Source organism: Marmota monax, unplaced genomic scaffold, assembly GCF_021218885.2.
Source record: "Marmota monax isolate L192 unplaced genomic scaffold, Marmota_monax_Labrador192_F-V1.1 WCK01_AAM20220418_F8-fsc00019, whole genome shotgun sequence".
Classification (NCBI taxonomy): Eukaryota; Metazoa; Chordata; class Mammalia; order Rodentia; family Sciuridae; genus Marmota; species Marmota monax.
Window position 1 is genome coordinate 306,618 of NW_026695242.1, and position 17,014 is coordinate 323,631.

The 17,014-nt window shown below is 55.0% G+C and overlaps 1 protein-coding gene across 7 annotated transcripts in view; it reads left to right on the top strand.

Annotated features, from left to right (window-relative positions):
• The window catches only part of Zcchc24 (zinc finger CCHC-type containing 24), a 49,969-nt gene extending 33,222 nt beyond the window's left edge, over nt 1–16,747 (top strand). For 2 of the 7 annotated variants that reach the window (XM_046419611.1, XM_046419616.2), the window contains 3 exons: nt 11,460–11,624; nt 12,419–12,511; nt 12,829–13,386. In XM_046419611.1, the coding sequence (XP_046275567.1) occupies nt 11,460–11,624; nt 12,419–12,511; nt 12,829–13,074 (504 nt within the window). In that variant the 3' untranslated portion in view covers nt 13,075–13,386. The other 5 variants (XM_046419617.2, XM_046419618.2, XM_046419615.2 and 2 more) reach the window with 4 other exon arrangements.
• Nucleotides 16,748–17,014: the final 267 nt, after the last annotated feature.

Consider the following 17,014-nt stretch of genomic DNA (forward strand, 5'->3'; position numbering starts at 1 on the left):
TGGTGTGGGGGCTGCCCACAGACAAGGGCACAAAGAAGGTCAGAGCTGGAGGCCAGGCCGGACGCTTGGGTTGTTGTGGGAGTGAACCAAGCCTTGGTTTAAATCCCAGCTCTGCTACTTTCAGGCTGTGTGACTTCAGGAAGATCTCTCAACCTCTCTGTGCCTTGGATTCCTCATCTGTAGTAGGGATGGAATGGCTGTTGAAGGTGATCCTGCCCACAGCAGCTGTCAGAGTTTTGCTTCTAGGGGTACTTGGGGCCCAGGAGGGGAACCAGCCATTTTGGGGACACTCCAATCTCCTGCCTCCTACGAGCTGGCTGCACCAAACCCTCTGGGGCCTTGGGAAGGGGTCAGTTTTGCACTGACTTCCCAGCCCTTGGGGTCAGGAATGACCTAGCTGCAGGGTAGGGAATGTCAAATGACCCCTGGAAAGGTCATTGCTCTGCAGGGCTCCACCCTGAGGGGAAGAACCTGTGAGGTCTGCACACTTGGCACCCCACCTCTTGTTCTCTGATTTCCAACACCAGCCGACCCCAAGGAATCATGGGAAGAGCTGGCAAACAGTTGGATGGCCACAGAAACCTCTTAACCCCTGCTCTGCCTGAGTCCAGTTACCACAGGTGACCTTAACACCAGTCAATGGCCTTCTGGACCTCGGGCAGCTCATACAGCAATGAGTGATTTGGACAAGAAGGACCAGGGTTCAAGGCCTGCCACTTCCTTGCTTGGTGACCTTGGACAGGTGACTTAACTTCTCTGGGCCTTCGTTTTCTCATCTGGAGCCATTTCACCATGGAGCTGCCTCCATGTCTACTGCATGGCCAGCCTCTGCACCCGGTGGATGTAGCGCAGTCGGTACCTGTGTTGTCCTGTTGTCCTAAGCTCCGAGAGCTCCAGAGCTCACCGGTCCTCAGAGGTGAAGGCTCGCTTCTCTGCCTACCCCTCGCTAGCCAGATGAGGAAATGGAGGCCCCGCCAGGAGGTGATTGGTGTGAGGACGGAGCCAAGTCTGGAAGTCAGACCTACAGCCTCCCGCCAGGCAGCCCTAGGAGCCCAGCCCCCCCCCCCCCACCGCTCCTGTCAGAGTAGCCCCAAACTGCTGACTCCAGCGCTTCACCAGCCAGGACAGACCAGAGCTCTTTTCTGGCACTTGGCCACCCTCCACGCCCTTCCCCCATCACTATTTTCAGCTGAGCTCCCCTGTCCCCTCCTCCCGCTCTGTGGCCCTCACACTGAAAGCCTCCTTGCGCCCTGAGGACTGCCCTTTACCCACCACCTTCCTGCCCCCTGGGATTCGTGTAGCGCCTCCCCCCAGCAGGTACAGCTGGGCTCCCCACCGCCACTTTCTCCAGGCCTCCCCAGGGCAGCCTCAGACCAGGGACCTGGGACCAGGCAGCTTATGGAAATGGCGCTGCCAGCCAGAGTGGTCCGCAGAGTCCAGAAGGGGTGTCCTAGGAGAGGACAGAGCCCACCCAGGGTCAGCACCACGCTGCCATCTCCTGCCTGTGGGGCTCCTGCCCCCTCCTTGTCCCTGCTGTCCACCTCTCCCATCACGACATCTGCTCATGTCCAGGGACGCCTCCAGCTGGTGATGGGTTCTGAGGTCTGGCGGGGCCTGGGGCCCCAAGAGGAGTACGAGGCAGTGAGGGCCCCAGAGGGCCACACACGCACACAGAGGCTCATGGGAGTCATCATGGAAGCTCTCCAAGTGTCTTTAACTTCAGATGAAATCTCTGAGCCGATGTCCTAGCCAATCCACAGCCAAGCAAGGGGTGTGGGCCACAGCCTGGGAGTTTGGGGAGCCCAGCTTTCTTCAGGGGAGATGCAGGAGGTTCTCTGCTGGAGAGCCAGCATGGGACTCCAAGAGGGCAGTGGACACTGTCCGGGACGGGAGGTGAGGAGGGTGCCCTAGAGATTGTCCTTGAAGGACACCTGGTCATTTGCTGTGTGGGGGGCATAGGGAACCGCAAGAGCAAAGCACGGGGCTGGGTGGGGGAAGTGACTTGGGTTTTTATTCAAGCTTCAGTTTTGTAGAAGGGATCCTCAGAGGCTGAGGTTAGACGGTCAGCTGGGGACAGATGGGGAAGGGGCTCCAGCACCCTGGGCGCCTCATCTCTGTCCTCCAGTGAGGGGGGCCCTGAGCCTGAAGTGGCTGTCAGAGTACCTGAGGGGGACCTGGCCAGGCTGGACTGGGGTGTAGCAGGAGAGAAGGGGTACCAGAGGGGAAAGCACTTGCTGAACAGACAGGGACGCAGGCAGGGACGCACAGGGACCTGGCTTGCCACTCAGCGCCACTGAAGGGATCAACAAACCGCAGGGTGGTTGCGAATCTCAGATCCACCCCTACGCAGCCACCCACAGTCACATGAGGGGAGGATGCCCGCGTCTTTTGCAATGCCTGTGATTCGGATGTTTTCCACCCTTTGGCCTGGCCCCTCTCCCACTCCCTGCCCTCGCTCCACTCCGTGGCTGGTTGGCGGGTGGCGGGTGGAGGGAGGCCAGAAGCAGGAAACAGATAACCAGGGAGTGCTCGCCTGCCTGTGCATGTGATTCAGAGTCTTTGCTTTCCGAAAAGGTTCTGCCTGAGATTCCTGCAGATGGCCTGGTGGTGGTGGGGGGGGGTGGAATTGGAGAGAGGGGATCCTGGGCACAGCGCCTGGAGACGTGCCAGGGGCGCACAGGTCCTGGGGACCTGCGTTCTGTTCCTTCCTAAGTCTGTTTCCTCTTTCCCTCAAGTTGATTGATTTCCCGCATCACCCTGTGCCTCGTCACACCCTGTCCCCTCTGCTCTATGGGGCCCCGCCCCCGCCCCATCCCTTATTCCTGCCATCCCTGCTCTCTCCCCCCCTCCTGGGTCTCCTCCCTCCCCTCTGTCTTTTCCTTTGCTCTCTGTCTCTATCTGGCCCCTTCGCTCCTCTCCACCCCCCCCCCCAGCTAAGCCCCCTCCCCAGGGCTTTCCTGAGGCCTTTTCCTGTCACTGTGAAAGCTCCCATTGTTCCCTGCACTTTGACAAACCCTAGTGTTGTGGAATCAGGATGGCATTTTTGCGGTGGCTTTGGGCTGGGAGTGGGTTGGGAGGGGTGCCGAGGAGGCTGAGCCTCCCGGGCCCATGCTGGGCTGCGGCAGGAACCCAGAAAAGAGGAGAGGGCCTGGGGCCAGGAGGCCAGGCCGTCTGGGCTCAGACAAGGAGGCCCTTGAGGCTCGGGAGGAAGCCAGGGTGGCCGCTCACTGCGTCCTTCCTCCCTCCCAGCATCCTGCGGCCCCTCGGCCCAGCCCACCTGTCCCTCTGGCCGGCTGCTTCCTCTGGGGCATCCTGCAGTCTGCAGCTGCCTGGGACAGGCTAAGGCCAGCAGGGCCTCCCAGCGCATGTGTTGTGTGGACACGTAATTGTGGGGGTCTTGGGAGGGCCCCCAGCCGTGCGGCAGAGCACAGGGAGGAAGGGAAAGCACAGGTTTTGGCACCCACCACCCTGACCTCGGATCTGGCCCCCCTGCTTACCAGTCAGGTGATGTCGGAAGCTGCTGCCCGTCCTGAGCCTTGCTCCTTGCCTGCCATTAGGGACAGGAGTGCTGCCTCTGAGGGGCTGCTACAATGATTAGAGATGACTTCGGGTGTCACCCACTGGCCCTATGCCTGTCACCTAGGGGGCCTGGGGGGCCGTTGCCTGAGGATGTGGGTCTAATGTGTTTCCACAGATTCCACAGAGTCTGAGCCGGGCTTGAGCCTGGGGTGGGTCACTGAGGGGTGTGTGATGGGTATTGGGCCATGACTGGGGGAACGGTGATGGGCTGACCCTTTTGAAGGCCCTAGACTGTGAGCTCCATGAAGGCAGAGTGTTTCTCTCTGCATTGTTTGTTTCCATATCCCTGAAATTGTCCACAAAACCTGGTACGGGTGGGGAGGGGGTGTGGAACAAAAAAATGTCTGCCGCGTGCATGAATGGATGCGATGCGGCTGAGGTGTCAGCCAGAGGCGGTTGTGTTCCTCAAGCAGCCTGGTCTCTGGCTTTCTCACAACCACCTCCCCGGGAGGCTGTGCACTGGGTGGAAAGTGGCACTTTGACACTCTGGCATCAGCGCTGGGGCTCTCTGCAGGTTGCTTGGCCTCCCTGGGCCTCTGCGCTCCTGCCAAGTGGAGGGCTGTGGAGTGGCAGCTTAGGAAGTGCTAGTATGTAGTAGGTGCTCACTGAAGGTCAGTGTCCCCAGCTCCTCTGAAGCAGTCTTCTCACTTAGCAGACCAGGAAATTGAGGCTTTGAGATGGACCTGGGAGAGCCAGGGCCCAGCTGGGCATCTGGTGCTTCCAGCACCCCAGGCTCAAAAAGAGACAGCAGAGAGAGCAAGAAGAGGGGTTCCAGAGGGGAAGTTTTGGCCTCTGCTAGGGAGGGCCTCCAAGAAGGGCCAGCAGGGCCACACAGAGCCCCAGGCTAGCCATGAGCCTGTGCTTAGCACTCTTCACCTTCTCTGATGCCTCTCAAAGCAGTGGGCCAGCTGCCCCGCCCCCTCCGCCTCTGCTTCTTTAACAAGGCAGAACCAGCCGAGACTCCCGAGACCCAGGGCTCTTCCTCTCTGGGACGCTGGACTCAAGGCCAGGGCTGCGGGAAAGCACACCGAGGGGCAGGACAGGGGCGGCAAGGAGCCCAGCTTTGCTTCCTCCCCTGACAGTCTTGGCTTCAGCCAGAGCCTCTCAGCTGGACTCAGGGGACCACGCAGTGCTCTGCACAGGGGGAGTGCCGTAAGGCTGCCAGGCACACACGGGGCTGCGGGCCTCTGGGGAGGCAAGTGTCCCGGCCCTGAGGCCAGTCCCACCTCGCGTTCTGGAAGTGGGGAAACTGAGGCCCAGAGAGGGGAAGGGATGCCCCAGTTTGTCAAGACTTGGGACAGCGGCCCCCTCCTGTTTCTTCCCATCCAACTTGGACTCTTTCCTTTGTGTGATCCTGATTCCCAGAAGTTGGGAAAGTCAAGCCCAACAGCCACAAGCCCTCAGCAACTTCCTGCCACCCCCTCCTGTGTCCGCGTCCCTGTGATGCTCCACACCAAACCACCAAAGGCCATGATAGTCATCTATGAAAAAGAGACTGCCAGTCCAAAGGGACCCTTATGGACCCCCTGCACCCTGAGAATGACTGACTGTGGAAGGACACCAGGAAGCCGGGCAGAGCAGAGTGAGCAGGCTGTGTCACAGGACAACGGGGACTACATCTGGCTTCCCTGAACCACACAGGAGCAGGAGGGGTGGAGGGATGGGGATGCCTTCTGCGATTGGGAGCAGGTAGCTCTAGGATATGAATAAGGTCCTGCAGAACCAGCAGCCAGAGGCCCATCAGTGTCCCATACCAGCCCCAGTGTCCACACTGCAAGGGGCAGGAGTAAGGACCGAACTGCCCTCCTCACAGGGTCCCTACCACAGGGAGGGCACGGGGCGCCCCCTGGTGGGCAGGCAGGGTCTGCAGACCAGGAAGTGGGCTGGTCAATCACCGCCTTCAGTGACTTGGGCCCACTCAGGGAAGACAGCTCCTTCATTAGGATCGACCATAAGCATAAATGAGGCCGCCACTGCCCTGTCTCCTGGAGGCAACCTCTGAAACTCTGGCTGGCTTCCTTCTGGCCCCATTCTTTGCTTCTTTCTTTCCATGGTTGTGGTCCTAACAAAAGTCATCGCCACCATTTTAATGGCTGAGTTGTCCTTCGTCCAATGGGCGTAACAGGATTTAGAGAACCGGGGAGCTGTTGTGGGACGTGGAGCTTGTCCAGGGCCTCATTGTTCTCAAAGCTGTGATTAACATCTGGAGCACCCCCTTGGTCCACATGTCTAATCATCTCATTAGGACAGTCACCCAGAGAGGAGGAAGGAATGGATATTTTTTTTAAAGCTTAAAGCCTCATACCTAAATATTCCTGTAGGAATATAGTAGGAAAATATATCTGGCCAGCCCCGGCCCCAGCAATGTCTGACAGTGCCCATTCTCCCACCTGTCCCAGTGAGCTTCACCAGCTCCAAGGTCAGGATGACAGAGTTAGAAGTTCCCTGGAGGAAATGACCTTACCAGGCTCAACTGCCTGACCAGGACAAACATCCCCTCTGCAGGCTCCCTGCTAGTTGCTTCCCCAGTCTCTGCTTGCATACCCACAGCCACAGGTTGCTCACCACCGCCCAGCCAACCTCGAAAGATCCATGAACCGAAGGGAAGAAAGCATGGAACCTGAATTCTGAAGTGTGTCCCCATCCTCCACCTTGTCCCAAGCTGCTGCCTGCCTGGGTAGCTCCTCCCTGTCCCAGGCCCGGCTTTGCCTTCTCCCTAGCCACAACCACCCACTTTCCAGGAGGCTCTGCGGCAGCCATTCGAGCCCCCATCTGAAGATCAGAGGCCACTTCCCACTCGCTGCTCTGTCCCTGATCTACTGTATCCTCAATCAAGTCCCCTTGCCTTTTGTGTCCCCAGAGGGCCTGTCTGTGCTCTCGGGGGTGATTTCCAAGCCCCAGTGAGCTGTGCCGAGTTCCTGGCAGAGTGATTCTCAGGGCAGGGGGGATATAGCAGGGACCTAGGTCCTGACAACTTGCCCTAGGTCCAGGCCACCCCAGTGGGGGCCCCTGCAGAGCCAGGACTGTATGTTTCTTGCTGAAGTTTATGAGAGGTCATGTCTTTCTGGAAGAAGGCAAGGGGAGGGAGTTGGGGCAGAACAGCCTTTGTTCTGCTAAAAATGCCTTCTGTCTTTGGCCCTGCCTCACTGGGAGCATAAACAATGTCAGGAGGGGCCCTTCCAGGAAGTGGCTCCTCACTGCTGCCCACTGTGCACTGACTGGCCTGTCTTCCCTTATCTACTGCCTCTTCCTCCTTGCCTAGTGGGCCATCTACTCCTCTGTCCTGCAGCAGGCAAGGCCAAGGCCCAACCCTGGCCTGGGCTGCGCTAGAGGCCCTAGGAATTTTCTCCAAAATTCCTGCCTGGAGATCTTTCCTCCCAAGAGCAGGCTGTGGCTTCATTGCACAGGGGACACACGTGTGGGGGTTTGACAGAAGGGGCAAGCCAGGTGGAAGAGCCTTACCTCTCCCAATAAGGTTGTTTGTAGGCAAGCCCTGCCCCTGCCCTGTGCCTCAGTGTCACCAGCTGTCAAGGCAGTCGACACTGTTCCCTGTCCCCCAGTGCTCTGGAAAGAGCTGCATGGCACTGGTGGTCAGGGAGCCCCACAAATTCAGTCTCTTTCCCTCTTTCCTTGTCCTCTGCCAGCACATCTCCAAGCTTCCTCTTTCTTGGTTCTTCCACGAGAATTCCAGAAGGTGAAGACACCTAATGCTACCCCTCCAACCCTGGGATAGACAGCTCACCTGCTACCCAGGTGTCCTTCCTGTCTCTGGAAACTTCCTCTTAGGATGAAGTCCGCAGATCTTGGTCCTGGCTTCTGCATCATCTGCAAAGCCTCAGCTCCCCCTGTGCCGCCAAGGGAGTGGGACTGAAAGAGTCCATGTGGCCAGGCCCTGCGGTGTGCCAGGACTCTGAGCTGAGATCGTCACATGCCACTCGGGAGGCAGGCTCTCCATCATCATCCAGTTTCTAGATGAGGAAACCGAGGCACAGAGATGTTGAGTGACTTGCAGAATATCCTCCCAACATAGTCACATGTGGAGCCAGCTGGTGACATTGGCATCCGGCCCTGGAGTCCAGGATCTGAGACACATCCAGAGTGATGGGGTGTCAGTGCAGGGTCCTCCCAGGGCCTGGCCTGATGGTCATGGGAGCAGCAGGCCAAGGATACCTGGGCCTGCGCGAGGCCAAGAGCCCTCTACCTGCCTACTGGAAGAGGTGCTTATCTAAGTCAGAAGTGAGGCCTGCTTCTCCCTTGGTCCACACTCTGCACCCCATTATCTGTGTGGTTTCTTTCCCATTCATTTCTGAAGCAGAAACTCTGCGGGGCTAAAATTTGATGGAGTCTCTCTCTCTAATCCTGCCCCAGTCTTCATGCTTTGCTCTGCTGAGTGTCCTAGGTGACCTGACCTCTCTCCTCTGGTACCTTAACTCTTTCCCTTCGCCCTGACTGTGTGAGGCCAGGTGCCAGGTCCTGTCGGCTCTGTGAGTCAGGAGGCCCACAGAACAGATTCCTGCAGAAGCAGGCCTGGCTGGGGACATGCCCCGAATTCCCATCTTCATCAAGGAGTCTCAGACACCCCTGTTCCCTTGTCCTCCTTAATATGTAAGTGCTTCTAGGAGCAGAGAGGAGAGCCAGCCGACAAGGTGTCTTACTGCAGAATGGCAGGAGAAGGGAGGCTGCAGAAACTGGAGTTCTCAGAGCTGTGGGTACCAGGCCCCAGTGGAGAAGGTGGCCCTGGGAAGCTCAGAAGGACACCCACTGACCTGAGAGCTACAGAGATCAAGGTGCCACCAGAGACCCAGGTTAACCCCTCTACCACAAACCCAGCAGCCTGACTGCAGACTGAGCCTTCTCCCCAGGGTAGCCCAGCTGCCACGAGGTCCAGAGAGGATCCCAGAGGCAGAAGGCAGAGGAGCCAAATCAGGGCAGTGTTGCTGTCACTTTCTAAGTTTAGATTTACATACTCAGCACATATATCCCTCTTCAGTATTTTGTGTGAAATCCTAGTAGGCCATCACAAGTGGTACCGTGGCTCCTGAAATTTAAAATATATATATATATATTTTAAATATATATATATATATATATATATATATATATATATAGAGAGAGAGAGAGAGAGAGAGAGAGAGAGAAATTTCAAAAACATGATTTCCAGAGGAAGAAGTTATTATTTTATATACCACTGTTGTTCTATATTAATACACAATAATCACGGTGCTAATGCTTCCGTTTTACCTTCAGCCTACCTGGCACTGTTCTTAGAGTCTGTAGTATCTCATTCAATCCTCAGAAAAGTCTTTGGTGATCGTCACAATGCTTATCCTTATTAAGTAACTTTCCCAGGATCACAGAGCTTGGGTTTGGATCCAGTCTGTGCTCTTAACCACAACGTACTATTTAGAATTTGGGCAACTACTCAGGGAAACTACTATGGACACAGGTCAACTTGTGGCCCAGGGCTTCTTAAACTTAATGGCAAGGCAATTCTCTGGGGCTCTTGTCAAAATGCGGGTTCTGATTCCATGGATCTGAGGGGGCGGGGCTTGAGAGTCTTCATTTCTAACAGACTATGAAGGGATGCTGTTGCTACCCTCTGGGGACCACGCTTGTTCACAGTGCAGAGCCTATGTTGAAACCTGTCCTAAACTCAGAGCCTTCAAGGGCCAAGCAGGCAAGATAAATAGAGGTTGCCGCTGGTGAAAGGGAACACGGAGGATGCACCTGAGCCATCCAATGGTCATCCACTCCTCGGCCCTCATCCAGCAAGAGTTCTAGACCAGTGTGGTCTTGTTTCTATGCGAAATCTCCTATTTCTAAACAGGGGGTAACCAAGCCAACTTTGTAAAATACTGCAGTGCAGAATCGAGTGTTCAGAGCAGTTTTATTTATAATAGCCCCAAATCAGAGACAGTCCAAATGTCTATCATCTGATGAGTGGGTAAATGAAGCAGCATCGTTGTACAGTGGAACAGGAATTGGCACCAAGGAATGAAGTATTGACGTGTACTTTAACACAGAGGCACCTTTAAACAGTAAGCGAGAGGAGTCAGAGACACAGGGACAAATATTGTATGTTTCCACTCAGATGAAATATCTAAAATAGGGAAATCCAGGAGATAGGGCTGGGTGTGTGGGGAGAAGGGGATTGGATAGAGAGTAACCATCAGTGGATTCAGGCCTACTTTGGGGGATTTGACAAAAGTGTTCTAAAATTAGATTGTGGTGAAGGTTGTACAACTCTGTGAATATACTAAAAAGCAGCAAATTGTCCACTTTAAATGGGTGAAATGTAGGAAATGTGAATCCCATTTCAATAGAGCCATTTTTAAAAACATGTAGAAGAGAACTGGCTTCTTTAGTATGTAAAGTGCAGTTACAAATCAGCAAACCCCAGCAGGAAAAAAAACACAGAGAATATGAACAAACAGTTCACGAAGGAAAATTTTTCTGCTTCTTTTTTCTCTTTCTAATTAGTTTCTTTTAGTTATACATAACATTCGGGTAAGTTTTAACATGATTATACAAGCATGGAATATGATTCGCTCTAATTTGGTCCCCTATACTTCCCCTTTCCCTCCCCCCTGTTACTTCTCTCTACTACTGATTTTTCTGCTATATATTTATAGGTTTTTTAAATTAGTGCCTTGTGGATGCGCATAAAGGTGAGATTCACTGTGGTATATTCATATGCATCATAGGGAAGTTACATCAGGCTCAATCCCCCGTTATTCCCATTTTTGTCTGATAGTTCTTAAATACACTTTAAAAATCCCTCTTGCTCATAATAAAAGATGTACTAGTCAAGGCAACTCTGAGAAGATTTTCTACCTTTGAGATCATCAATACCATAGTCCCCCCAGACTTCCCCTTACCAAGGGAGATACGTTTCAGGGCCTCAGTGGATTCCACGGACAGCACCAGATCCTATAATTTAATGTCTTTTCCATCTTAACTAAGCAAATTTAGGGCACTCTGACCCGAACTTTTGTAATTTGAGTTGTGACAGCAAAACTAGCATGAGTTCCTTTCTTTCTTTCTTTTTTTGGTTTTTTTTCACAGTTCAATGGTCAGAGGATCTGTTCTTACCAAAGATCTTAGCAACCTCAGCCTACTGTTTTTTTTTTCTTTTCTTATTGAGAACTTCCATCTTTTCATTTAAAGGAAGTACTTTTTGGCTTTTCTTTGACATATCTGAATTGCTGGTTTCACTACTCTTGCACTTTGGGACCATTACTAGGTAAAATAAGGGTTTCCTGAACAGTCACTTTCATACCCTCAGCAGTCAGCCAGATAACCAAGATGGCTACTAAGTGATAAATGGTAGGTAGCATATACAGCATGGATACACTGGACAAAGGAATGATTCATGTCTAGGGTAGGACAGAGGGATATTTCATCATGCCACTCAGAACAATGTGCAATTTAACACTTATTGGTTTCTGGAATTTTCCATTTAATATTGACCATAAGTAACTGAAAGCGAGGAAAGCAAAATGACATTAAAGAGGAGATACTATGATTAAGATTGTTAATGGGATGGGGTGTAGCTCAGTGGTAGAGTAAGCACTCGCTTAGCATGCAGTAGATGCTGGGTTCAATCCTCAGCCCCAGAAAAAAAAAGTAACTCCTGGCCTTCCCTTAGTACTCTACTCCTCCACACCCTGTCCTCTGTTCTCCGCTGTGTGCATGGAGTTGTCTCCCAGGCTTGCGATTCCTGGTGCTCTGGAGGTGACCTTGCAATCTCTGGATTGGGGACAAAAGGTGTCTGCACACACAGACACAGAATATGCAGGCTGAAGCAGAGGCCATGGGACCCTGTGGGGATTTGTGGACCCATGGATCCTAATCCCCTATGTTTGCTTCTTGTCCTCTAGGCACGCCCCAAAGGCGAGGGTCTGACACCATACCAGGGCAAAAAGCGCTGCTTTGGCGAGTACAAGTGTCCCAAGTGCAAAAGAAAATGGATGAGCGGAAACTCCTGGGCCAACATGGGACAGGAGTGCATCAAGTGCCACATCAACGTGTACCCGCACAAGCAGGTGAGCCAGCTGCCTGATGGGCGGGGCGGGGCGGCCGGCCCACAGAGGGTGGGGCATGCTCTGAAGGACAGTGGAGGGGGACTCTTCCATTATTGGTCCTCCTTTTGGTACTTGTACAGTGAGGATGAGGCCAGATCGTCCATTCTTCCCTTGTTTCACCAGAAATGGGGTGAAGGGGGAGGGACGGCTGCTTCCCCAGGACAGGAATATGATAAAGGGGCAACTTCAGCAAGATCCTGAGAGCTGAGGCCCCAGGTGAATTTTAAAACTAATGAATGGGAGTAATGAATAGGGGTGCTGCCCTGAGCCGAACCGTCAGGGGGCCAGCAGGGTGCTGCAGCAGGAGGGTCCCCTCCTCTACTCATCCAGTGCACACGTGTGAATGGGGTGGGAAGGGGTTGAGGGGCCCTACTAAGGCAGACCTCAAAGAGATAGCTACTCAGAGGAGGTGTTCTGTACCTGGGGATCAAAAGGAGGGGGAGTTAGGCCTGTCATAAGTGGGGGGTACATCCTAGGAAGAGCTCTGTAGGAGCAAATGCTTGAGGCTCTAAGGACTTGGGGTGCTCAAAACCTACATCTGGGTGAAGGAGCAGATGGAGAGGAACAGGGTGGGAGCTAAATGGGAAGGTCATCAGAGTCTGGGGCGGATACGTAAAGGACCCCAAGAACAACAGGACTTTCGACTTCATTTTAAGACGATTAACCCAGGGGGTGTGCAGAGATTGGTCTAGGAAGGGTCCCCCAGGTGGGAGATGGTACTTCTGAGTTGAAATCACCAATATGTTTGGGAACAGTGCCTCCGCCCCCTCCCCAGGCCAGATGGGCCTCGATTTCCATCCCAGTTCTGTCACCGAGGACCTGGGTGTGCTGTGTTTGCTGACTCCCAGGTACCCTCTAAGACTTTCTATCTGTTCTTTCTCAGACACCCCATGGGGTAGGACTTGTTTCCCCATTTCACAGAGGGGGAAACTGAGGCATGGGGGAGTAAGTGACTTACCCAGGATCAGGAGAGAAGCTGGGATTCATGAAGAGGGAACAAGTCAGGGGACTTGGCAAGGTAGATGGGACCTGGGTGTAGTGAGGGAAGCAGGGAGAGCAGACCACCCTGGCTGGCTGGGGATGGGAGATGGGATCAAGCCAGGCCCAGCTTATCAGGTGTGCAGCAGGTGGGACCTGGCTCCCAGCATTGGCTCTGTCTCCTCAGTCGCTGCCCTGTATCCTGCTGGCCTCTGCCCTTCCCACCATCCCTGGGCCTGCCCATCACCTCCATCTTGCCCGCACGGCCAAGCACAGCCTGAGTGACCACCCCACCTCCATCTCCATCCACGGGATTGGAGCCTTCAAGAGCCCAGTCTGGAAGGATCTCTCCAGGGCCTGGGCCTCCCCCTGCCCTCTCTCAGTCACTCAGCCAGTGTTTGTGGAGCACCTACTGTGTGCGTGGGAAGACTGAGATCCGGAGAGGAGATGGGCCTTGAGCAGGGCACCCAGACAGCATGGAGGGTCCTGGACCCAGTTCTGTCTCCCTGGTCTACTCTCCTGGGCCTTTGTGCTTCTCTCTCAGTATGTCACAAGCCGGGAGGAGGCTCTGGGATAGCACCCCTCCATTGTCCTTCAGAGCCTTTGGTGAGCTGAGGACAGGGCAGAGCTCCTCCCTCTGCCCCCAGTGGAGGGTTGTGGTGGATTTCTCCCAATCCGCCCCCGCCCTGATCATGCCACAGTCCCTGAGAACCCTGCGCCACCCGCCCCAGCCACATCTGTTTCCTGTCAGGCTCCAGCTGTGGCTGCCCCTGCAGACCCTGCCCCCCCAGGAGAAGAAAACACTAATGGGCCTGCCTCCCGCAGGGGTGGGGCGACTGCACAGGTCAGTCCCAGCTGCTGCATGTTTTCCCCTCCCTCGAAGGGAGTCATCCTGACGGCTCCCCAAGCGCCCACTGGCAAGCAGGCCAGGGCTGGGCAGCCAGGCCAGGGCCCACGCAGGGAAGCAGCACCAGCAGGTCATGGCCAAGGAAGGAGGAGCACAGGTCCGATGAGCTGAGGGCTGGGGCTGGCCAGGGACTCTCCCGTTCCCCTGCCCCCAGCCTGCCCCTAATCCTACATAATACTAATGATAATACATGGTATTAGTACTGGCCAACATTTCAAATGCTCTCCATATACAGGCACCATTCTAATCACTTTACATACCTTATGTACCCCTCACAACAACCCTATCAAAAGTAGATGTTCTTATGCCCTGTTTTATGGAAGAGAGGATTGAGGCACAGAGAGGTTAAAGTAACTTTCTTATGGCCACACAGCAATTACTAAGTTTCGCAGAGCTCTTTATGGGTATCACTGCATCCAAGGGTCCCTCCCCACACACTAGCCTGCAGTTCCTGGCCCCTCTCCTTGGTGTGTGGCCCCAGCTGGCCCTGACTAGCTTCCTCTGAGTCCACTCAAGGGACCCTTCTGCAGGGTCTGGGCAGGGGCTACCCTGGAGGAAAAGCAACATCTCTGTGAATGAGCCAAGAAGCTGTCTGCTGGGGTGCTGCTAGGGGCCTCCAGGATGTTTCCAGGGAGACAAGCCTCTGCTGGCTCTTGGGGGCCGGGGGGAGGGAACAAGGGAACAGGGGAGCTCCCAGACTATCACAAATGTGCTTAACGCTGCCCAGTTTACCAATAGCCGGAGGTCTCCGGGACCCTCCCCAGACCCATGGGTAGTGCTGTGGGTAGCCCACTTTACAGATGAAGAAACTGAGGCTCCCTGCAGTCTTCAAGTCACCTCCCTTCTCTGGGCCTCAGTTTCCCTGTTAAAAACAGTGCAGGTCCACAGTCATGTCATGAACAGGGCTGGCTCTGGGCTGTGGGGTGAGTCCAAGCCCCAGATGCTGTCTTCATACAGCTAAGGCTCACTGAGCTGAGCCAGAAGCTGTGGTTGTGTTCAGATGAATCTCTCCTTGACTCCTAAGGCCACTTGAGCAGGTGTGGGAGTGGCTCGTGGCCAAGGAAGACATGCTGGATGCTGGGATTCAAGAGATGTGGGTGGGGTGTCCCTCGCTCTGGACATGGTTTCCTCATCTGGATATGTCTGTGTACCCCTCTTGTGCCTTGATCCTGGACTTGTGTGAGCTTCAGGTGGTGGCACTGGTGGGAGATCAAAGTGGCATATATACCCAGGGGTCCAGGTATGAGACACCCCCTGCCCTGCATGCTCCAGCCCCAGCCCAGCCACAGAACCCTGCAGACAGGCAAGAGGCGGGCAGGAAGGTGGTGAGCACCTGGGCTGGACTGCCTGTGTGACTACAGGCGCTCTCTCTCCCCCACCCCGCTTCCTCCCTCCCCCCCACCTCCCCCACCCCCATCCCTGTGTGTATCTCTGTATGTGTCTGTCTGTTTCTGTGAATATGTGTCTCTACTCTTGGTCTGAGCCTCTCCCTGTGTATCTCTGTGTCTGTCTCTGTCACTCTATCTGTACCTGTCCGTCCATCTCTCTGCGTCTTTTCCCCCGTCTCTGGGCCTCTCTCTGCATCTGTCTCACTCTCCCTGTGTGTCTCTGTATTTCTCTGTCTCTGCACCCTTCTGGGGCCCTTTCCTCCCGCTCTCTGCAGAGACCCCTGGAGAAGCCCGATGGCCTGGACGTGTCTGACCAGAGCAAGGAGCACCCACAGCACCTCTGTGAGAAGTGCAAGGTCCTGGGCTACTACTGTCGCCGCGTACAGTGAGCCACCTGCAGCGCCCCCTGCCGGCCACGCTGCCTCCCCTGCGCTGCTCCCAGGGGCTGCATGTCCCCTGGCCAGGGGGCTCTTGGGGTCTTTGTCTTGTGTGTGTTGACAAACAGTGTTACTGACATTGCTGCCCCAACAGGCTGTGGGAGGCAGGGGCCCGGGGCTCTTCACAGCCTGGGGGTCTGTGGAGGCCTAGGTCCCATAGAGTCCTTGGTGTTCCCCTGGCTTTTCTCTTCTGAGAGTGAGCAGCCTTTGGAGTGAGCAGCCTTGTATTGGCCACAAGTGCACTAAATTTACTGTGAATCCCAAAGCCTGCAGGGGACTACTTCCCCAAGACCAGCCAGGCCAGCTTCTGTCACCCAGAACCTTTCGATTTGCCCTGTATGAAAAGCCACTTTGGAAAGCCCTATCAGTCAGTCCTAGGTAGCAACCACGGGGGGCAGATGCTTCCTCCGCAGCTGCTGGGGAGCAGGCCTCTGTGCCCTGCCCACACTGAGCCCCAAACTTTGACCGTCTCTGATGTCACTGCATCACACCCAGGAGCTGCACCCAGGGGACCCAGAGGGCAGAGGCAGGACAGGGATGGCTCTGAATGATGCTCCAAGGTATGTCCTGGGGCATGTGGGGAAGCACCCCAGTGACCCCCAGCAGCACTGCCCACTAACTGGGTGCTGTGAGCCCTGTTCCCTTTCCTTCCTCTTTCCTCCCACCCACACCAGGTGCTGCAATCCCACCAGGCTGCCAGATGTAGCACAGAAAATACTCTGACAGGAAGGACACAGGCCTAGCATTCTGGAGATGTACCGTGTCACCTGGGGCAAGGACTTCTCATCTCCAGCCTCAGTTTCCCCACGAGTTAAGCAAGAGAGTGACACTACAAAGCCTAGAAGTCCCCCAGCTCTGATGTTCAAGAAGTAGGCTGGCCCCAGGCCATCCCACAGAACAGAGAGCTTTTTTTGGAAGGAGTCCCCTGGATGGTGGGCGACACCTCCAGGATCCCTGTACTCCATACCACTGCCCCTCACTGTGTCGCCTGGGGAGTCACATTCTCCCCTGCTGCCCCTGCAACTCCGCTTTGACTGTTGTCTCCTCCCTGCAACCCCCCCCCATCCTCCTAACCCAGGTCTCCCCAGCCCTCACTGGGGCAACCCTGAGACAAGCCACAGAACCTCTCATTTGGAAAAAGGGGACAATGATTGCCTACCTCCCAAGGGATCAGAGAGGCCTCTTGGCACATCACATGGTCAGGGAGACCACCGTTCTGGCAGGCAGGAGGGCGCCTCCTCTCTCCCCAGTGAGAAGCCCCATTCCTATTGTCCTCTCCGCCCCCGCCACAGGGGGGAGGGAGAGAACTGGCTGCCAGGACTGGGTCGCTTGATTTTGCCCCAACATTTTGCCTCTGTGGGAAAAAAACAAAAATCAGACCATGAAATGGGCCTGAAATTCAGTGTTTACCACGTTTTGTTTTCAAATGAAAATGCTTTGTGCAACTGAAGAGTTACAGTGAAGTGTTAACCAGGGGTCCAGGGAGCAAGTGGACGAGATGGAGAGTGTCTGCAGCCCGCTGGCTGCAGGGAAGGTTTGGGGGCCATATCCTCTGAGCACTTAAGAGCCGTCTTTGAGCTCCCTCCCTGCTGAGTGTAGGGGCCTTGTTTGGGTGACCTGGGTGGCCTTGGCCCAAAGCTT